The sequence below is a fragment of the Motacilla alba genome, chromosome 6 (assembly GCF_015832195.1).
Source record: "Motacilla alba alba isolate MOTALB_02 chromosome 6, Motacilla_alba_V1.0_pri, whole genome shotgun sequence".
NCBI classification, from domain to species: domain Eukaryota; kingdom Metazoa; phylum Chordata; class Aves; order Passeriformes; family Motacillidae; genus Motacilla; species Motacilla alba.
This window is the reverse complement of record NC_052021.1, coordinates 17291687-17312802: the sequence shown is the minus strand read 5'-3', so window position 1 is coordinate 17312802 and position 21116 is coordinate 17291687. Positions and strand designations below refer to the sequence as shown.

The following is a 21116-nucleotide window of genomic DNA, read 5'->3' as shown; positions in this document are numbered from 1 at the left end:
CATGGTAACCCACCCAAATGGAGGAAAGCAAACAACACTCCATTTAGAGTGGCTCAATGTCAACAGAACAACTGTAGAACTGCTGGTTCATAGGTACTGAAGAGGTTCACTGTGTCCCTGGCCCTAAAGGCAAACCAGCAGTGGTTCCAACAGACTTCAGAAGGCCCACAGGGGATGCATAAGAAGCTAAAAGATCACAGTATCTCACACTGTCTCTTAGGAACGTCTGAGCAGTTCAGCTCCACTGCAGCTGAGAATCTGCAGAGATACAGCAGCACCCTCTCCTGAAGTCAGTGAGCTCTGAGTTTGAAAGGGAAAAAAAAAAGCCTGATTTGAGTCTTACTTTTAGAGAAGTGATCCTTCTATACCCTATGAATATCTGTATCCAGGAGAGGAACCATAATCCTTAAAGAAGGAAAAACCCCTTCTTCAGCAAAATCTTCTGGCTGCCTGAGAAAAATTTGCAAGTATTGAACTCTTCCTCAGTAGAATTTTTAGGGAGAGGTTGCCACCTGCTGTCATCTCTCCAAATAGCATCTAAGACTTCCAAGAAAGCTCATACTTTTCTCAGGACTTCTAATTAATTAATCATGACAATTCCTCACCCTTCTTCCACAGCCATCCATCCGATTACAGATCTAAGATATTAATGAATCTCAGCCCCAAAGGGAGTGGACAGAAGCAGCAATTCCCCACAGCTTTCCTTAGACATGGCTTCCTGCACAAACCTTAAAGGGTAACAAAGCAAAACCTGACAGGTCAGAGCACACCTCACCGCTGAGAAATACAGAGCATGCAGCTAAACAGTGAAAATTCCCAAATCACATTAGACCATGCAAACAATGCTGACAGAAGCAAAAATTTCTCACCTTTGCTAACCTGAAATACTTATGGCTTTACAGTACACTATAATAAGACCATGGTTGTTGTATGAGCTAATTAACCCTCAAAGCTGTCATAATAATTATCCCTCATAGCACTCTAGTGAGGCGTTATCTCTCTTGCACCACCCAAATACTGTCAATCAGAAATCCCCTCCCACTGACTTTCCCAGTCCTCCTCCTGCCACTGGACACACAACCATTCCTCTCTGTTCCTATTGATATTGGACTTCAGCACTGCACACAAAGGACCTGATAGGCTGATCTCCCCACTCCTAGCTAAAAAGTGAAACTTGGGCAGAACAAAAAAGATTAGTCCAAGGTCACCCGGGTGACAAGCAGACACCCTAAGACCTGAAAAACATCCCCCAGACATGACACAACAGTTAAGACACAAACTGTCCCGAGAGTTTCCACGTCACAGCATTGATTTAAAATCTCTGTTCTGCCCCTTCCATTTGCACTGTTCTGACATGACATGCTCCTTCCGCAGCTCCCCAGCACCCCACAGCCAGGCTGTTCTCGTATGTGCTTATTATAAACCCCGATTACAGAGGGCAGAGACACACAGCTAATCTCAGCTAATCACTGGTGTGTGCAAGGTGGGGTTGTGGCAGGGCAGGGCTCAGCACATTCCTCCATGACAGCTCCAATGGTATATAAAGAAACTTCTTGTGCTCTGCGCAGTTTCAGAAGCTGCTGCCCATTGCACGGCGCTGCTCAGATGGCAGTGCACACACGTCTCAAGTGTGTCTGCACAACAGCATTACCCCGTGGGATGGTGAGAAAGAGCAAGCGTCTAGGAGGAAAGCGTTGACCTCGGACACGGGTGTCAGACACAGGCTCCGGGCTACGCCAGAGGCCTCTCCGCGGCCCAGGGCACACAGCTGAGAGCCCCGGCCGCTCCCCGCCAGCCGGCGGGCGGAGGAGAGACGGGAGAGAGGAGCCGAGGCACCCGGGGCAAGGACGGGGCCACGGGACCTGGGAGCGGAGTCTCGATCGAGACGGGCAGGGCAGCGCAGCGCCCCTGGGCTGGGGGGACAGGGGCGCGGCGGGGCAGGGCCAGCCCCGGCTCGTGTCCGAGGGGCGCGGGGCGGGGCCGGGCCGGGTCGGGGGGCGGGCGGCCCTTACCGGCTGGCTGCCGTGCCTCCCGCGCCGCTCGCTCCCGCAGCCCGGCGCTCCGACGGTGGCCGCGGGGAGCCCCGAGCGGCGCCCGCCCCGCCCCACCGCGCCTGCGCCGAGCGGCCCGGAAGCCGCCCCGCTCCTCCGCCCGCCCGGCCCGGCCCGGCGCTGCCGGGCTCCTTCACCCCGTGTGGGGTACCCGAATCGGCTCCGTCCATCGGGACCGGACGGTGCACGCCGGAGGCCAAGGACACCACTGCTGGAGCCGGGCTCTGCTGCGGCTGCCATACCTCTATCAGAACTTTGCCTTAGCTGCACATGTAATGCATCCTGAGGGCGTGCAGAAAGGAAAGGAATGTATTTTTCTAGAAGTATTTTAATTGCCAGGAAACAATATGCAGAAGGACCCAGGCCTTCTTCCCTCACATCTCTCCTGCTTTAAGAAAAAATTTGCCTACATTACAAACTCCATTTTTTAGGATTTCTGAACCATATCTGCCCAACCCATTATGCCATCCCCATGGATGAAAACCATAATTAAGCTACTGTTTAGAACAAACTGGGATGGGAAGTCCCCAAAGCGGGCAGCAGCAAACAGCACTGGAACACTGCACACAGCTGGATGGGCCTAGTCCTGCCTCAATGCAAGCGCTACCCTATCACACACACCAAAGCTCCTACTACTGCTCTGACCACCTTCATTTTACTTGAAGACTCTTACAACTCTCATAACATTTTATACAGTGCTGTGGAATGGTAATTGTCGACTCAAGTATCCCTAAGGAGTGTTTTGCCCTGCAAAACAGAATTCAGTTTTAAGGTCCCCACAGCTCATAAAAAACACTTGAAAACCCTTCTGAGATAAAACATCATTGACTATAATTTAAAAGCGAGCATTTCTGTAATGAAAAGAGAAGGTGACAGCTAACAAAAGCTATGAGGAACATTGATTGTTCAGCACCTCCAAAGGAGTTACAAATATTTAGGTGCAAATAAAACTATGTCCTAGCATTCAATCCCATAATTTCCTTTAACATAAATCCTTATAAAAACCCCTACGCAAAAACCAAGCTGACAGTATCTTTGGAATTTGGGGTTTAAAATCTGTACAGATGGAAAAACCGTGCATCACTGTCTTTTATATACCTGCTTCTCTTAAAGCACAAAACTATGAGCTGAGACAGGGTGCTGAGAGCAGAGCACAGCACCCAGTTTATGGGAAGCACCTAGAGCAGCCCAAGCCTTCATCCTCTATGATCAACCCCTCCTGCAAATAAACAGTGGGGTTAAGGCATAGCAGGGCAGAGTTGAGAGAAGATTCACTGTAAATTAGTACTAAAGGTACTGTCTCCTCCAGCAACACGAGGAAAAAAACCCTTATGTTAGAGTGGAGCTGGACAAATTTAGGAGTTTAATATAACTGTATGTATAACTTTCCCAAGCAAACTGTTGCTGAAACTATAGGAGGTTCAAGACCAGTGGTTTGCAGCAAAACAGGCAGATGTCATGAGTCAGATGTAACTCCAGGCCAGGTGGATGAACTCAGGCCACAGAGGAACAACTATGGGCACTTGTATCAAAGCAGATCTGGCCAGAGCTGAACTTGCTCATTAGCCTTTTCATACTGCTGCTGTCCACACAGCTCTGCTGTCAGCTTCAAGCTACACACTGCAAGGCTCAGTGCCTCACAAGTGCTTCCTACTGCTTATGCAAACTTCACTTGAGAAGGCATCTAGACCTGGAAGAGATCAAAGTCAACTCCCAGTAAAGGCAGACACAGTACAAGACTCCCAAGGACTGGCACTTGCCAATCTGTTTCTGCCTGTCACTTTACAGTATACAGTGACACTCCAGTTCAACTCCCAGCAGCACCTACATTAAATGTCTGGGTTACAGGCAGTATTGCCCACATAAACAGGCACAAGTGAGGAATGTTTGGGCACAAGATACATAAATGACCAGCAGTCCTAGGTCTGCACTCATAATTTTGCCCCATAGATACTATCCCATTTAGAAAAATGGCAAAGGTCACTCCATTTCATTAGCCATAATTCAGCCGTCTCACACCAACAGAAGACAACTAGTACAGTAGGTGTCATTGATATATTTCACTGCAGTTAGCAGCTGAACATTGAAGAACAAGTGTTAACATATGCCAGTGAACACTAGACAAGATTTCTTCCCCAGCAGAACTGATGGAAATGTAGCACTTGAACAACTTTCAAATTTCATAGTGTATCACCGCTGGTGGCTTTTTATTGGGGTCTCCTCCTCTCTCCAGATACAGGTCATTGAAGGGATATTGCTTCGGTCCCTACAAGGAGAGACAAAGAGTGGCAAATTCACCACATTCACCAAGCAAATTAAGGGGAAAGAGGAAAATGTCTCATCCCATCCCACCCCCACCCAAATGAAGGCTTGTAATTTATGACCTAAATTTCTATTTCTTAAGTGCTTCAGCTAGAACATTAGAGTATGAGGAAAGTAAATTCAGAAATAAGGGATTCCTTGCATAAATGATTTTTTTAAACAGAAACATCAAGGCGGCCTTGCTTTTAATCTTTATCAACATTTTATCTCACAGCATGAGGATAATACATTGCAAAAGCTGCTTGTGTAATTCGGGCACATTTTTCAAGAGTGCATTTCCCAAATGATACAGCTCATGAGATATAATTAAAAACACAGGGCAAGAGGAGAGTTAAAGCATCTCACTTGAGCAGATGCACACACAGGGAAGGAGAATACCTAGACCAAGGATGGGATACTCTAAGAAGCATAGTCCAAATTAGTTCCCTGTGAACAGGAACTGCACACTATGAAGCAGCATCTGTGAGCTGAGCCAGGCCAGTCAAGAGAACAACTCAGGCTAGATGAGGCCACAGGACATCCCTTGGCCCATCCACTGCCAGCAGCAGTTTTGCATTCACACTCATCACTCATCTTCAGCAAAACCACTCTTGTTGGCATTGGCAATGACAAGAAACACAGCTAAATTTTCTCCCTTTACCCTCAGGTTTCACTTACCACGGGCCTGTAGGATGGGTAGATCTGTCCAAGACCAAACATGATCAGCATTGTGCTCAAAAACAGAAGGAAGTGTTTGCTCATGGTGTGCCAGGGAACGACAGTGGGGGATGTATCAACCCGGTTCCGAACGTACATGTCAAAATCCCAGTGCATCTAAAGAACAAAGGAAAACAATTGCACATTTACCAACAGTGGTCAAGCCACTTCTCTCAAGGGAAGCGGCACATCACAGCATTCACAAAACTGCAAGAAGCTCTTCCATCTCCACCTCAAATGTAGAGATAAAGCCACAGAGGAGGTATATTGTTCACCTATGGTCACAACAAATTGCTGCTTACAGTAGAACTCAAAAGACCCTACATTTCATCCTACGCTTATACCACACCACATACTTAAACATAGGATAGCAGCAGCTTTTATTTCTATGCATAATCATTCCACCTCGGCTTTGCTCCCCAGGACCACTGGAAAGGCATGGTATAAACTGGAACCCTCATTAATGGAAGCTCAGTCACATACCCAAACAGAAGTAGTGCTATTTCAAACAAAGAAGCAACTACCTGACACTTGGAAGCTGGTCCCTCAAAACAGGGAGACAACCTGCTGTTACTCCAGGACAAGAGCAAGGCTGGTAGCAAGCTAATGCCCTGAACTACAAATAGGAAAGTCTCTGACTATAGGCATGTTCTGCCTATAGTCGCCTTTCACATTAATAAATGCAGGGAACTTATTAATTTGCAGCTCAAGTACTGCTTCCAGATTCCCAGCTCTAGTTCTCCCAGAGCCATTTCCTATCAAGCCCAGAGCCAGAATGAGCAGAAATCAAAGCTGCCTAAAGAGGCATCTAGTGACACCTGGAAAACACCAGTATAGCCCTTTTTGCTCCTGATTGCCAACACTATGTGCTAGGCTTGCACACAAGCCTTCCTGCAGCAAGCACCAGAACAACACAGAATCAACATGGGTTTTTTTCATGTGCTTTTACAGTCACTACAACATGCACTTAGCTGTGGTACACATGTTGAAATGCTCTGACATGGTTCTACTATGATATATTAAGCACATGCACTTAGATGAACTCTTGCTTTTAGTAAAGAGATCACGAGTCAATTACCAAGCTCAGTAACTGCAGTCAGATTGCAGTCATTCACAGAAAGAGCATGCACTAGGAAAAGAGCTACTCCTGCAAGGAATTAGAGTAACTTATATTTTCAAGTTCAAAGTTAACATAAATGAACTATTCACATTTATCTTAAGGACATGTTGCAAACTTCCTTTAGAGAGAGCATCCTTTTTTGCAGTCTACCTCAAAAAAGCCCTGGAGTAATAAAGCAGCAGTAGCTACTTCCATTGCACTAAAAGGACTTTATTCAAACAGTGGCTTCTTTGCTAAACAATTCTGAACCAGGCTCTCATACTGGCAAATAAAAGGCATATAAAAGGGTATCATATCAGGCAAATAAAATTACTCCTGAGGGAAAGTTAAGTCTCCCTTCTCATATGTAGTAAGTTAACTGTCCTCAGTACTTTTACAGTATTTACCCAGATGGCCAAAGCCTAACTTTGCCTTGAACTGACTGTCCCTGCTTGCACAGGCAACACACACCAGCACTGGTGAGGAAATTACACAAAGGATTCACCAGAAAGCACTAACAAGAGGTGCATGTTAGAATTTAGTAGCAGAAGCATTGGTGAGCAGCTTGAGAAGTGGAACTGGTGTTCCTACCGGCTCTCCCCAGTTGTGCCTCACGTCTGGCTGGTCCCACTGGTACCAGGGGTCTCTCTCATATTGAGACTTATTAGGGAGCATGGGATAGTCACCATACCTATGAGAAACAAACAAAAGACCAAACATAAAGAAATCTGTACTAATTTAGATATAATTTGTAAGAGATAGTATAAGACAGGCCTGAGGAAACAGAATTAAATACTACTTTGTTTTTATAGCTTTTATGCATACAGATTTTTGAAATGCATTAAAACAACTAGCACGACAATAATTACCTTGACACCAGTCACCGTAACAAATGGCATTCCCCAAACTGGCCTTACTGGGCTCTACTAGATGAAACGCAAGCTTAACCAAAATTTGGAAACTTAGTTGTCTTGGCACATGTCAAAGTACTCCCCAACATTTAAACATCGCCTGAAACCTTTATTCTAGACATGACTTTCAGTTCATCCCACTTAGCCTTGCAGTACAACAGCATATGAAGTCTCTCAAGTTTCTCTCACGAAGTCTCTCGTGTTTTATTCACACAAGCCTCTAACTCACTCCGTTCGTTCCTATTTTTAAACACTGAAGTGTCTTCAAAGCTCTAAGCTCACAGTACAGCAAAGGCAGGCATTCACCAGGAGCCACGAGCCTACAGCACGCCCCCACAAAGCCAGGAGCTACGGGTCCCGGCCCGGAACCACGGCACCACGCAGCTCACCCCAAGCCGTTGTCGGGGTAGGGCTGATAGTCCTCCACCCGCATGTTGTACTTCTTCGCAGCGGCCGCCCGCTCCTCCGGAGTCCGCGGATACGGCCCAGGCATCATGTCCTTGGACATCTCCGAGGCTGCGGGAGAGGAACGCGGCAGAGTGGGCGCGGGCGCCGCCGCCAGCCGCAGCCGGGCCGGAGAGGTCGCGCCGCCCTCCCGCCCCGACCCCAGAACCACCGGCCCGTCACCCCAGACACCCCGACCCCGCCGCTGGCCTCTCGCTCCAGCCTCCGCCTCCCCGCTCACCGGCCCGTGCCCCCGAAGGCGCCGCCAAGGCGGCCCGGGCCGCCCGGAGCCCGGCGGCCGCCCGGGGCCAGAGGACACCGCGGAGAGCGCCCGCCGCCATCACCCCCAGCGCGCAGGCGCGGCCGCGCGAGGCACGGGAACGGGGCGGGGCCAGCGCTCGGGGGCGGGGCCAGGGGCGCGGCCGCCCGGGGCTCGGTGCCGGGGCCGGCCCGCCGGGGCAGCAGCCCATCGGCCGCGGGCCCCAGCGCATCGACCGAGAGCCGCAGCCCATCGGCCGCGGGCCCCAGCCCATCGACCGAGAGCCGCAGCCCATCGGCCGCGGGCCCCAGCCCATCGACCGAGAGCCGCAGCCCATCGGCCGCGGGCCCCAGCCCATCGACCGAGAGCCGCAGCCCATCGGCCGCGGGCCCCAGCCCATCGACCGAGAGCCGCAGCCCATCGACCGAGAGCCGCAGCCCATCGGCCGCGGGCCCTAGCCCATCGGCCGCGGGCCCCAGCCCATCGACCGCGAGCAGCAGCCCATCGGCGGTACTGACGCCAGGTCAATGGGCGGAAAAGGCAGCGGTGCGATATTTCGGTTTGTCTGTCACCGTCTGAAGCGGGGCAGCGGGAATGTATGGCGGGAACTGCCTTCCAGACGCGGGGAGCTCCTGCGGAGCGCCGGATCGATGCTCAGTCGGATCGATGCCGTGCCCGGCGGCGTTATGCAAATCGCCTTCTTTGTATCAGTATCAATATTATTAAAGTCAATACCCAAATCTAATCATCTTATCTCTATGGAGCCAGAGGAAGGTGGACGGCAGAAATGGCACGTTAATTTAGCAGTGTGATTCTTCAAATGTAAGCAATGTATTATTGTAAATAAAATCAATACGAGCATTAAGGATTTTGCAGTTTACTTCATTATGTAAACTCTGTGGTACTTGAACTCATTTTCCTTCGGTTATTCACATCAGCCATAATGGGTAATGTCTCTATAACGATTTACATTATAAAGCTTTGCAGCTCAAAAACTATCACAGACAGTTTGTCATTAAAGCCATTCCTTCTAATAACAACATTAATTTTAAATCTAAGAATTGAATGAAGATAGTGATGAACCACAAAACTATATCTGAGACACAGTACGCCTGAGATGGGGGCTTTATTGCAGATAAAGAACAGGATCCTTTCACTTATCCCAAAGAAAGGCCTACAGATGTCATTTTAGGGATGGTATCTTAACTCAGCCAACTCTCTTACAACGAGTCTGCAGTGAAGTTACCCAGTTATCTAATAAAGTTACTAATTCAGAGCCCAACCTTCCAGTGCAGATGCTTCTGCTGTTTTCCATGGAGCAGCATTTGGTCCTGTCCCACCTCTGAGCCCACAGAGCTGTGGGGACAGCAGTATGGGGATGGCACTGGACGTGGGGACCTTGGTTCCCACTGACTTGGTCTCAGGCCTCACTGCTGGCTTGGATTGTGGTCAGCTACTTCTTACATCAGCTCTTCACCACTGGCTATTTATTTTCTGAATTATGTTTGAGTTTTCCACGGCTGAGTTTCAAGTTTCCTAAGCATCCAAAAATATTTGGAAATACACTGTAAAAAATGTTGTTAACCCGTGCAGCAGAAATGCTGTAGATTTAAAATGTGAGAGGACAATCATTTTCCCTGCAACTAAGTATATTAATAACTTTTGGAAGGACAAAGGGAAATGGCATTATTCTCATGAAGGCAAAGTTCTGTACAGGCAGAACAAATACCAGCTACTGTAAGATGGAAACCACTGTATGGCAGAGACCAAAATCTTCTCCAGAGCTGATGCCTAATGTGGCGCGCATTTTTGGGAAACAGCGATCATCATTCTTGCTGTCTGCAGATTAAAAGCCAAATCCAAATTTTATTTTTTTTTCTTTTTGTAGCAAGTGCTAATTAAGGAGCTCGTTTGCAGGCGCAGAGCTCCGCAGAGCATTTCCCGAGGCCGGTCAGAGGCAGCGGGCCGCGCTGTTTCCTTGGGCGATGGGAATGCCCGAGCGCAGCGCTTGCCGCCTTTCAGGGGAGGGGGCTGCCGGCTGAAGGCCCGCGGGGCGGCAGGGGCCCGGCCAGGAGGCTGCAGAGCCGATCCTCTCTGTTTTCCGCGGCGGCTCCTGCCGCCTGCGCTCCCAGCGCCCGCCGGGCTCCCCGAGCCTCGCACAGGGGCCCAGGCCAAGCGCAGAGGAGCCCCTGCAGCCTCCGCCCGCGCGGGGGCGCTGCCGCCGCCGCAGCGCCTCTCTCTCTCCCGCCCTCCCTCTCCATGGTCCCCTGCCCTCCGCTTCCGGCGTTGCCATGGGTGCGCAGCTTCCGCTTCCGGCTTCCTGGGGACGGGTTCTCCGGTGGAGGCGGCGATGGCGGCGGCCTCGTCCTCCTCCTCCTCCTCTTCCTCTTCCTCTTCTTCTTCTTCTTCCTCCTCCTCCTCCTCCTCCTCTTCTTCTTCCTCCTGCTCCTCCTCGGCGGCCGCCGCGGGTTGCCGGGAGGGCCCGGCGGTGGCGGCAGGGCCCGGCTGGAGCGACTCCCAGTTCCGCCGCTACTCCTTCGAGACGCGGCCCATCCCGCGGCTCAGCCACAGCGACCCCCGCGCCGAGGAGCTCATCGAGAACGAGGTGAGGGCGCAGTCACCTCCTCATCCCGGCCCTGTCCGTCCTGGGTACCGCGCGGGCTCTGTTCTAGCCGCTGTCCCGTTCATCTCTGCTGTAGTGGACATTTTTCTTCGGTGCTACGGCACTGAGTTGTGAAATTCGCAGGAAATGTTTGTTTTAAGCCCTTTGTTGTCGGCACGGAAGTTGTGGGAACGTTGTGTGAACCCCATGGCACGTATTGATTGTTTTCTAGGTGCCAGCGACCACAGATGTGAAGGTTCCTTTGCAGTGGTGGCTCTCGTATTGGCTCTGTAGCAGCTCAGTCTCCTTCTGGTAGCTTTGGTGGTTGGGTTTCTTAAGGAAAGTCTGCAAGGAGTTGTGTATGCACAGCTTGGGAACACAGTGCTGTCCTGGTTAGCTTGCTTACTGCTGGTAGGTGAGGAGATAGGCGATGCCCTTTGTCTTCCGTTTGTAAAGGTTCTTTTTTTGCTGGAGAAGGGAGGGTCAGTTTTTTGATGGTTATTTGCATTCCTCTGAGAAAAGAAATGAGTTGTGTTTCTGGATTCAGAGGGATCTTTTTGCTGGCACTTACCCCTTCACAGCTGAGGCTGGAGGTGACCAGCCAGAATCTAGTGTGTCTCCTGGCTACGTGGCAGCACCAAGCAGGCCCAGAAGTGTTGCCAGCTAGTGTTTGTCTAACCTTGCTGATAGAGATTGGCTAAGTAGATAGTGCAATCTGTCGTCCCATTGCTACCTGGAGCTTACTGTAGCCCCAGGCCACCACTTTCTTAAAATTTCTTATCACGTCTTGCTTGGTTTTCTCCCCAGAACAAGGTATATGATTACTTCAAATGCCTTTTGCAATTCCCCATTTTGAAAGCAAGTTTTTGTGGGTGCAATAATGCATGTGTTTGTTCTTAAGTCCGAGAGATCTTTGAATCAATAAACTTTCTGTTTCTCTGCAGGAGCCAGTGGTGCTGACAGATACAAATCTGGTTTATCCTGCTCTGAAATGGGACCTGGACTACCTCCAGGAAAACATTGGCAATGGGGACTTCTCAGTGTATAGTGCCAGCACACACAAGTTTTTGTACTATGATGAGAAAAAAATGGCCAATTTTAAGAACTTCAAACCCAAGTCAAGTAGGGAAGAAATGAAGTTTGCTGAGTTTGTGGACAGACTCAAAGAAATAAAACAAAAAGGGAGTGCTGAGAGGTAAGTGATAAGTGGAGTGTGGAGGTTTCTCTGTTTCTTCAGACCTAAGTAGGAGCAAAGTTTCTCTTCAGTGGGTGTTGATGATTAAAGTGTCCTGAACTTTTTGGAATTTTTATTTGTTTCTTGTTAATAATCCTGATTTTCCTGCAGGGCTTCTAGTTGACAGCAGCCTCGTTACCTTATTAGAAAAGTCATACCAAACAAACTGTTCACACTGGCCGTGGGAATTTATTTTTTTCCTCCTCTGTGTGAGGCAGGGTTTGTATAGAGAAAGAATTAAGCTTCACTTTTTTTTTTTGCAGACTGTGGTATTGTTAAAGAGCTTGTTGTCTGATGTAAAGGTATAGGCTGTGGCATTCAGGCTTTCCCACAGAATCCCAAGGCAGCTGGAGCTAACCCTCTTTGGGGAGCACGAGGCCAGGCTGTGCACGTGCTGTGTACTGGGGGTGATGGCCCGTGCCACTAACAGAGCTGTAGGTCACTGAGAGGATTCAGCTGGACATGGAATATAACTGGCAGCAGCTGTACTTAAACCCTTAGTGTTTTCAGTCACAGCCTTCTAAAAGGAGTTACAGATGCCTAATTGAGAGCAGCACTGCCCACTTGTCATCTGTGCCTTTCTTTTCTTTCTCAGCTTTGGGTGTGCTTTTTCCAAGAGAGAAATCAATCCTTGCTCTTAAAAATGTGTTTTCTTCCAGCATTGCAGACAGCAGTCTGTAATGCTGTGATTGTTGGTACAGATGTTAGATTCCTCTGATCCTCTATGTCTAAATGGCTTTACGTAACTTTGTACTGAACTGTGCAGGATCTCCTGAGCCCTCTTTTTCCCTCATGTAGTTCTGCTAGAAGAGGTAACTGATATTGCAGGTGAGTTAGAGGGGTGGCATTCATCTAGGGATTAGATGTGAATATATTTGTATTTGATAATGGCCAGTCTGTTTAGAGTTTCCTCCTCCTGCCCTGCAAGAGGGTTGTTCTTCCTTAAAATTATGTTTTTCCCTTGTAATTGTTCAAGTTGAACCAAGATCTGTTCTCTTGTGTACTGGGAAACCTTACAGCAAAGTATGTAGACTTTTTGAAACTGTTTTCTTCCACAGGTGTTCAAGCTGTGTAGTGATAGAACAGAATCTCTAGGAAGTACTTCTCTGTTTTGAAATCTTTCTGAAGAGACAGAGTATGTCTGTGCTCATGACAAAGTTTAATACTTGATTTCTGCTTTCTCTCTTGGACAATTCAGGCTGTATCTACAGCAAACGTTGAATGACACAGTTGGAAGGAAGATTGTAGTGGATTTCCTTGGCTTCAATTGGAACTGGATTAACAAGCAGCAAGGGAAACGAGGCTGGGGTCAACTGACTTCTAACTTGCTTCTTATTGGCATGGAAGGTAAATAGCTTCCTCAGACTGAAGGAGAAAGGGAGAAGATTGCATCAGCAGTTCTGTATTTCAGTTCCAGATGGTCTTTCAAATGGATTTTCCCCTAGATCTGTGTGTTCCTTCAGAAGAGGTAGTGTAAAGCTTTGTGCTGGGAGGAGACTGTTGTCACACCTTAACTTGGGTTATAAAGAGGAAACAAGGAATGGGACAGTCTGTATTTTGCCAGGGATGTACTGTGAATGCCTGAATGTCATGTGCTCATGGAAAGGCTCTGTGTGATGCTGGTGGGACTGTGTTTCTAGTAACTGCTAATCATATCCTGGGATCTGTTTACTGTTTGCATGCTTCAGGCACTGTAGATTTAAAAAGCTCGAAGCCTGCAGATTCAAAATGCAGAAGGGTTTGCAACCTGAACAGTCTTAGACTTCTGGGCTTTTCTGAGTATGTCCAATGTCTGCCTAGGAGGAAATCTGATTATTTCGTGAAGCCTTTTTTCTTATTTGAACTATTACACTGTGAGGAGGAATTCTCTTTTGATTAAGACCTGGGGTTTTTTTGTTGTTGTTTTTTTGTTGTTGTTTGTTTGTTTGTTTGTTTTTCCTTGAAATGCTAGAGGACAGTGGGAAACGTGAAGATGGGTAAATTCTAAAAGTATTTGGATAGAATAGAATTCCAAATTCATGTGGAGCCTGACTTAGAGGCAGGTGCCTTAGAAGACAGAGGTACCACTAGGCTGTTGACAAGGAGAACATTCTTTTAGAAAGTAATCTCAATAACTGGGGAAGAAATGTACAACGTTCTGTGAAGTGGGAGAGCCTATAATCAATGTGGCCAACATATCCAATTATAATTGTTCAATTGCATGACTTGGATGGGTTTTTCCTCTTTGCACCAAGTCATACTCAACCTACAGTAGTTTGTCTTTGCCACTTGTTTTACTAGCTGAGAGAACATAATATAAAATCAGTGGACCAACACTTCCTTACAGGCCATAAAATCACTAAAATCCTATTAACAGGTTAGCACAAGAACCAAGGAATGGTCTTGAAACAGCACATGCTGGGAAAAGGAATGTCTTCAGAGCAGCATGTGATTGTATGATCTATTTAATGAAGTTATGGGGCTAACTGTTATCTTAAATTCTTGCAGGCCAAGAGAGTAATATCTGAATTGGCAAACCACCTGAAAAACAGTTGTGAGGCATACAAAACAGCCCTCTGTATTTGAATATTTGATAAAATTAAGATCTAGTGGCAACAGTCAAGCACTGTTAATCAGACTTGTGCGGGTGCTGTTGGGAGCTCCATTGACAGAGATTGTTTGCTTGTTTTCTTGAAAAACTTCTGGGACTTTTTTCAAATCCGACCACTGAGCTCCTTTTTTCTAGACTAATAATCTTTGACAGTCTGTTCCACAACTTGTCATTTAAACAAAGTGTTTTATGAAGAAGTTTCCTATCAACATTCAGCATCTGCTGTTCATTGGAACAAGCTGGACATCCTAATCGTGTAGAGCATAAGTTGCTGAGTATGGATTTAGAATGGAAATTAAGTGGAGTAGCAGCTCCTCAATAAAGGCTGATGATAGGGCGTTTGTGTTTGTAACATTCCTGTTGTCATTTTCCTTGTTTAGTTTCTGAAGATGTGGGAGTATATTTTCTGTCTTCAGCAAGGAATATAACTTGCATCTCTTTCATAGCTGAGAGTGTCTTGATTTTCTTTTCTCTCTGTGTAGGGAATGTGACACCAGCTCATTATGACGAGCAACAGAACTTCTTTGCTCAGATTAAGGGTTACAAGAGGTGTATCCTGTTTCCTCCTGATCAGTTTGAATGCCTCTACCCTTATCCTGTGCACCATCCATGTGACAGACAGAGCCAGGTGAGAGCAGCAGATCTGTTCTCTGTTCCATGCCAAAAATGGGCATTTGTAAAGATGCTAGGTGGGAGTAAGCTGCACTGGAGTTAAAGTTGCAAAACACTTACTGAGCTTTTGCAAAACCTCTGTTCACTTTTGTTAAGTGGGGAATGCATTGGTGGTTTTCTGTTTGTCTCTTGTTCTGACTCGCAAGTGCTAGGCCATAAAAACCTTCTTACTGATACACAATGAGTCTGCAGTTGCTATCTTCTCTGTTCTGTTTCATTTATAATTTGGTCAAACGCAGATTTGTTGACAGACAAATTGCAAGATTCCTACCTGTATGGTACTTGGAGGGTACTGCAGGACCTCACAATAAAGTTAAGATACAAATGGAAATGTAAAAGCCATGTAAGGAACACCAGCATGATTTGACACTGAGAGCCAATAATGAGGACTGTCATTGCAGGGAATTCTTCTGAGTTTCTTAATGTTTTCTCCTGTTAGGTGGACTTTGACAATCCCGACTATGAGAAGTTTCCAAACTTCCGGAATGTGGTTGGCTACGAGACGGTGGTGGGTCCTGGGGATGTGCTGTACATACCTATGTACTGGTAAGAAGGATGGCAGGCAGGACTGCGCTGTGATAAAAAACAGAGGTTTAAAATGTTTTCTTCTTATTGTTGGGTTGGTTCTTAAGAGTATTTTGCTTTTACTTCTCCAGCAACTGTGATATTTTCTGTGATATCTTGGGCCAGTATGCTTCTAATTCCTGTCTGTTGGATGGATATAGTAATTTTCCCTGACACCACTTTAATTGTATATGTACTCACTAGTGTGTGAGAAAAGGATATATATTTAAATAAGGAGAGCTTTCCAGAAGTTTTGAGGTCTTGATGCAGGAGGTATAGGGCCAGGCTTGTCTAGTGCTGTCTGAACTCATCATCCATGGTGTTTCACTATAAGCTACAGCAATAGTTTCTTTTCTTTTTTTTTTATGTGATTTCCATGCAGGTGGCACCACATTGAGTCTCTCCTGAATGGGGGGATTACCATCACTGTGAACTTCTGGTACAAGGTGAGTACAAGCACAGCTTGGATAACTCCATCTCAGATGATTTTTTTCAGGTAGAGATGTATTGGCACACATTGTCAATATGAGAACTTCGTGGCACCAAGTCCTTTACTTTTTCCTCTTCAGAGTTGTGTGTGTGAAGGACTGGGTGACTGGGGTACAGTGGAATAAGCTGCCAATACAGGAAGCATGCAAATAAGCTCTTTTTGATATTTCAGGGTGCCCCAACTCCAAAGAGAATTGAGTATCCCTTAAAGGCTCATCAGAAAGTGGCGATAATGAGGAACATTGAGAAGATGCTGGGAGAAGCCTTAGGAAATCCCCAAGAGGTATGGAAAAACCATGTGGTCACCGCTGTTGAAATAGTTAAGGCAAAACTTGAGATGGCAGCTACTTGGCTCTCTAGATGCCACAGTGAGGGTGGGAGAAAGCAGGATTTCTCTTTTGCTGATTCTTCCTGCAGTCTTCAGAAGGTCATTTGCTTACAAAAATGCAAGCTCTTAAAATTATAATTCTGGGAAGGGCCACTACAAACAATGAAGTAGTTGTTCTTGTATGTGGGAAAAAGTGTACTTTGACTTTGGGCACTTCCAGGAAAGTGTTTTTCCCAAAAACTCCTTAGTCTACTGTGCAGCAATGATACCCATTATTTGCAAAAATAAATTGAAACTGTTTCACTTGTTGAATCCAAGTCTCTTAAATTACAGAAATCTCCTCTATTAAGTCATGTGCTTCATCTTTAACATGTCTCTTGCTTATCTCTGAATTCTTTGCAGTCTTAACTATCTGGTATAGCAAAAAAAACCCAAAACCCTGAGGTACTAAGTCTAAAAAGACTGAGGTACTAAGAGTATGCTTTTGAAGATCTGATCATCTGTAAGTGGAAATGCAGGTCAAGGGTAAAAATGCTTTCATGGTCTGTAATCCTTACCAGTGTGCAGAAACTCCTCTTTAGCTTCTCCCCTGAGATTATTTTACTGTCATGGCATTCTGAAGTTCCCTCCATGATTAGGCAGTCCTGAGATGTGGGAGTGGTCCTGACTGAAAAAAAAAAAACCTTAGCAAAATCATCAGTTGTATCACCACCTCTTACTGACCCCAGCAACCAGAGAGGATTCAATGAGTGAGAATGTTCCTTCTCTCCCTGAAAAAAGCAACCCGTGGACACTATTGATTCCCTTTAATGGCATCTACTTAGAAATCACAAAGGTTAGGTGGGAAGTGAAAATGTTTCGGGCATGTTTCCACTCTGGATGGAATGTTTCGGTGTTGCCTGAAGTCACGTGTTGACAGAGAACTGTGCAGTTTTGGTCGGGTGTTTTAAGAATGTGTTTGTGTGTGCCCCAGTGTTTTTCTAGAAAATACTTTGAAAGTGATTAGGTGTATCTTGGGCTCTGTGATGCAGAGGGAGCAGGCTCTGCACTGCCATTTCTGTGTAACTGTCCAGGCTAATGACCTGTTTTTGCTTTGAACAGGTGGGTCCCTTGTTGAATATGATGATTAAGGGCCGGTATGACTAATGCCTGGTGCCCCTGGCTGATGTTGGAGCTGCTTTGTTCACAAGCAATGGAAGATACTGAGCGCTAGTATTGCACGCAGCACTTAACAGACTGATGGGTTTCCTGGCCTATCCTGGCCCCACTACAATTAAGGGGCTACTGGAACTGCAAAACCATTAGTACCCTATTCATCCTCCACTCTCATCTAACTGAACCTCCCAAGAAAGAGTCTGCACTTACTGGAAGCTGGATTCATGCTCACTAACTTGTTTATTTTCTTCCCTCTGCCCTGTTTGCCAAAACAAGGAGCATGGCTTCTGGCACTTGGATGTATTACTTCAGGATTTTCAGGCATATGAAGAAGAGCTTGGAGGATAACCAGGAGCAATATTGTTTCCTCAGCCTCACGGGATTTGGACCTCTTGGCTGGGTTTGTGTGTTGGTGGTGGCAGTGGATATAAGGTGGGAAATGTTAGGTTTCACAGTCCTCTGTTGTTAGAGGACCTGTCCCTGCTCAACTCTGGCACCTTTTTGTATTAATGGAAATGAACACGTGAGATGGCTTGTGTGTATTGAGCAACAGGACAAATGATTCAGTTCCTTCAACCTAAGACATCTATGCTTTGGATGTAGTACAGGGTAGAGATCAGAATGAATTTATCTAGTGTGTGAGCACCAAATCCCATGCTATCCAAATAACATCTGTCTTGTATAAGTCTAGATAAATCTCCTTTCTGACAGCTTTTTCTGGGGAGTGAAGGCTTCTCTCCTACTCTTTTGAAGCTGCAGTATGGTTAAAAGGGGATGTAGCATTATGAAGGGAGATGCATAAATGCCAGGGCACTCTCCGAGTCTTGAATGATTAAGCCACATTTTTAAATTACATTTCCAAGGGATGCTGAGCTCAGCTGTCAAAACACAGTGTCAGATAGGTACAGAGCCTCACTTCTCCCCAGCAGGGTGCTGGCTCCTGAGACTAACACAGGAAAGTGCCCTTTTTACCGAAACTCCAAGAACTCAAGTGTGTGTGGCTGCACACAGGTGCGCCTGTTTGTGTGATTTTGTGTGGCTCCTGTCCATCAGTTAAATCCATGCCAGTGTGTGGTTCTCTTCCTTGTACAGTCATGTGAAAGAGTTCAGGGCTTTTTGTTTAAATGTGATTAAGTTTATCTTGATCCTTTTTGTGTTCCGGGACTTGACATGGCAGGCTGGGAAGTGATGAGACCAGAGCACAGGAGCCAGATAAGCCTCTGTTTGAGTCCACAGTAATCACTCTGAATAATAACTTTGCTTTCCTCCTTCTTCTCTTCCATGCAGAAGCCTTAAGCTCATGTGGAAGCTGGCTTTTTATTCCCTGAGGTGTGCTGCACTGCTGTCCCTGGTTTGGGGAGTGGTGCAAAGGTCTTGTACTTTTGATGCGGTTGTAATGGGTTCCAAAAGCTAGAGGTGGGAGAAGCTCTTTCACAGCCCACATATCTCATCCCAGAAAGTGTAGAATTTCTTTTGTTGAGACTTCCCAGTGTTTTCCCTGTTGTGCTGGGCTTGTTCTGATGTGGGTTCTGATAAAAGTGTAACATGCTACTTGAGAGGTGCTCCATCTTTGGTCTCAGATCCCATCTTTTGCTGGAACAGTTCATGCACCACTTGCAGTGGGCTTGTCTTTCACAAAAGTGAAAGGCTTCTCAAACAGGAGGTCCTGAGGCAAGTTTTCTGGCTGCTTTACTGGTCAGAATAAATGAAGTTTAATTGGCAGCTACAGGGTCCTTGTTCAAGAAATGTGTGTCACTGAGTAGTCTGACTGCCATGTTGCAGGCTCTCCAGAGCTGTGGTTAGATCCAGACGATGGTCACTCAGCTGGATGCTCATCAATGCTTAGCCTTTGGACAACTGGGGAAGAACCTTCTGACTGGCCAAAATCAAGGCCTTCCCAGGAACCTTGGGCACATGCCCTTTGTTGAAAGATGCTCAAATTAAATCCTGTTTCTGTGCTATTTATTCAGCACATGGTAGTCTTCAGTACTGCTTGTTAGACACCATCAACTCTTGAAGCTCAGGGTGGGAGTTCATATCCCATGTGGAGAGAGAATGGTACTTACAGAACTTTTAGGATCCTTTTTTTTCTTTTATTTGCCAAAGGTCTAACTTTTAAAAAGTGTCTGAACAGGTTTTGCTGCACTTGACTTTGTGAAAGCTCATTTACAATGCACTGATGGACTGACTCCCTCCCCCTTCCCTTTTCACCTTGTGCTTTCAATGCCCCTTGCCATGGTATTGGGAAGCTGTGTGTTCTCTGCTAGGGGTGTGTGTGCAGGGGGTGGGGTGTGACAAACACATGGTACCTTCTGAAGTGTAGTTCTTAAATACAACCAATGTTGAACAACAGAATGGTGTGGCTTTTATTTTGTGAATGGCTATGTAGAAGAGCTCTATAAGGACATGTGTGTCTAAAGCTGCCTTTCAGTCTGACAACTCCACTTGTGTTCTTCACTGGTGAAGGCTGTTGGTCTCCAGAACTGCCTTCAAATCAGCAAGACCAATTGCATTATTATGTGTCTTCACAACTTTCTCCATACTACTTCCAGAAGCCTGAAAGGAAAGCTGGGAATAAGATGGTGTGCTTGTACCCTGTCAACAAGAAATGTTGGTGGGAAGGGAAAAATTCCCCTCCCTGCTGACCTGAATGGTGTCACCATACTCTGGATGATGGAGCAAACTACACAAGCAGGCCTGATGATCTCAATTAATTGTCCTGGAGATTTTGGGGGGAAGCTTCCTGTGTGTACCTGTGCTGTATGTTAGCAGCCTTGGGAGATGGAGCCCTCTCTATCTAGTAAACAGAAGTTGTGTTACAGTAATATTAACTCTACAGCAATCTTGAAATCTAACCATTGGTGAAATGTTGACTAATTCTGAACAAATGGCTAAGATGTAGTAAAATAGGGAAGAGTTGAATAGTAGGCGAGGGGTGTTGGTGTTGTGGGAGAGAAAGAAGACTCAGCCTGGCCACTGCAAATGGCTCTTTCCTCACACCTTTGGGGGACAGGGTGAATGTGAAGGGAGTAGGAAAGCCAAGTGCAGGAAGTCTTACTGTGGGTGCTCATCCTTCCCTGCTCTGCCTGCTGGGGTCATCATCTCTGAACACCCTTGCTTGTGTTCTACTGAACTTTGTGATCTGCTGTGTCTGATCCTTTCAGCTCTGCATTGCCCCTTGGGTAATGTACAGGTGGCATCACAAAGCTCAGAAATGTGCAAAGAGCAGAGGAAACTTAGGGATGAGAACTGTGTAATTTGAAAATAGGTCAGAGGCCAAGATTTTTCACTTGTACTTACTGTCTTTTTCTTGTTTTATTTTATTAACTTAGGTTCCTTAATACCTTTCTTCTCCCTTTTTTTTCCCTCCTCATTTCCCTGCTCCTTAAAAAGTGGGATTCTTCTGAGGAGAAGTCTTAATCCTTGTAAATCATAGCTGCAGAATCTTTCCTGTGAGAGAAGAACATGGGTTTTTGAACTGATTCACTTGTTCACCCCCTTGTTGATCAGGGTCATGCTCAGCTTAGGGAAATTTGGAGTGATACATCAGGTCCAAGGCAAAGCCAAGAGGTGAGGATCAGGCCTGGGCTGAGGAGGTACCAGGCACAGCTGCAGTGCAGTCTAACTCAGCTGGGGGCAAGGGGTCACCCTTGGCATCAAAGCAGCTCTTGAGAGAGAGCGGGGCAGCCCTGGGCAGAGA

The 21116-nt window shown here is 46.6% G+C and overlaps 3 protein-coding genes across 7 annotated transcripts in view; 1 reads left to right on the top strand and 2 right to left on the bottom strand.

The window, feature by feature from the left end:
• The window catches only part of SEC31B (SEC31 homolog B, COPII coat complex component), a 34995-nt gene extending 32872 nt beyond the window's left edge, over positions 1 to 2123 (bottom strand). For 3 of the 5 annotated variants that reach the window (XM_038140608.1, XM_038140610.1, XM_038140611.1), the window contains exon 1: positions 2013 to 2123. The gene's annotated coding sequence lies outside the window, so the exon portion shown is untranslated. Of the gene's footprint in view, positions 1 to 605; positions 1986 to 2012 lie in introns of those variants that run through there. The other 2 variants (XM_038140612.1, XM_038140609.1) reach the window with 2 other exon arrangements.
• Positions 2124 to 4087: 1964 nt separating this feature from the next.
• NDUFB8 (NADH:ubiquinone oxidoreductase subunit B8) lies at positions 4088 to 7924 on the bottom strand. The gene is made up of 5 exons (XM_038140613.1): positions 7765 to 7924; positions 7469 to 7595; positions 6760 to 6859; positions 5031 to 5186; positions 4088 to 4317 (listed from the first exon to the last, which is right to left on the bottom strand). Exons 1-5 carry the CDS (start codon positions 7862 to 7864, stop codon positions 4225 to 4227), a joined length of 576 nt encoding a protein of 191 aa, XP_037996541.1. The 5' UTR covers positions 7865 to 7924; the 3' UTR covers positions 4088 to 4224.
• A 2167-nt stretch (positions 7925 to 10091) lies between these two features.
• HIF1AN (hypoxia inducible factor 1 subunit alpha inhibitor) lies at positions 10092 to 19768 on the top strand. Its single transcript, XM_038141040.1, has 8 exons — positions 10092 to 10387; positions 11329 to 11579; positions 12817 to 12965; positions 14691 to 14836; positions 15320 to 15426; positions 15827 to 15890; positions 16106 to 16216; positions 17363 to 19768. The coding sequence occupies exons 1-8, from the start codon at positions 10133 to 10135 to the stop codon at positions 17405 to 17407; spliced, it is 1128 nt and encodes a 375-aa protein (XP_037996968.1). The 5' UTR covers positions 10092 to 10132; the 3' UTR covers positions 17408 to 19768.
• The last annotated feature ends 1348 nt before the right edge of the window (positions 19769 to 21116 follow it).

What these genes read in the sequence shown, in the direction of transcription:
- NDUFB8 (XM_038140613.1), bottom strand. Translation starts at nt 7,864, where the DNA reads ATGGCGGCGGGCGCTCTCCGCGGTGTCCTCTGGCCCCGGGCGGCCGCC. An exon ending in GCCTTCGGGGGCACGGGCCG is followed by an intron (nt 7,596 to 7,764) that starts GTGAGCGGGGAG and finishes CCTCTCCCGCAG; the next exon opens with CCTCGGAGATGTCCAAGGAC. An exon ending in TACCCCGACAACGGCTTGGG is followed by an intron (nt 6,860 to 7,468) that starts GTGAGCTGCGTG and finishes TGTTTCTCATAG; the next exon opens with GTATGGTGACTATCCCATGC.
- HIF1AN (XM_038141040.1), top strand. Translation starts at nt 10,133, where the DNA reads ATGGCGGCGGCCTCGTCCTCCTCCTCCTCCTCTTCCTCTTCCTCTTCT. An exon ending in GCTTCTTATTGGCATGGAAG is followed by an intron (nt 12,966 to 14,690) that starts GTAAATAGCTTC and finishes CTCTCTGTGTAG; the next exon opens with GGAATGTGACACCAGCTCAT. An exon ending in CCTTAGGAAATCCCCAAGAG is followed by an intron (nt 16,217 to 17,362) that starts GTATGGAAAAAC and finishes TGCTTTGAACAG; the next exon opens with GTGGGTCCCTTGTTGAATAT.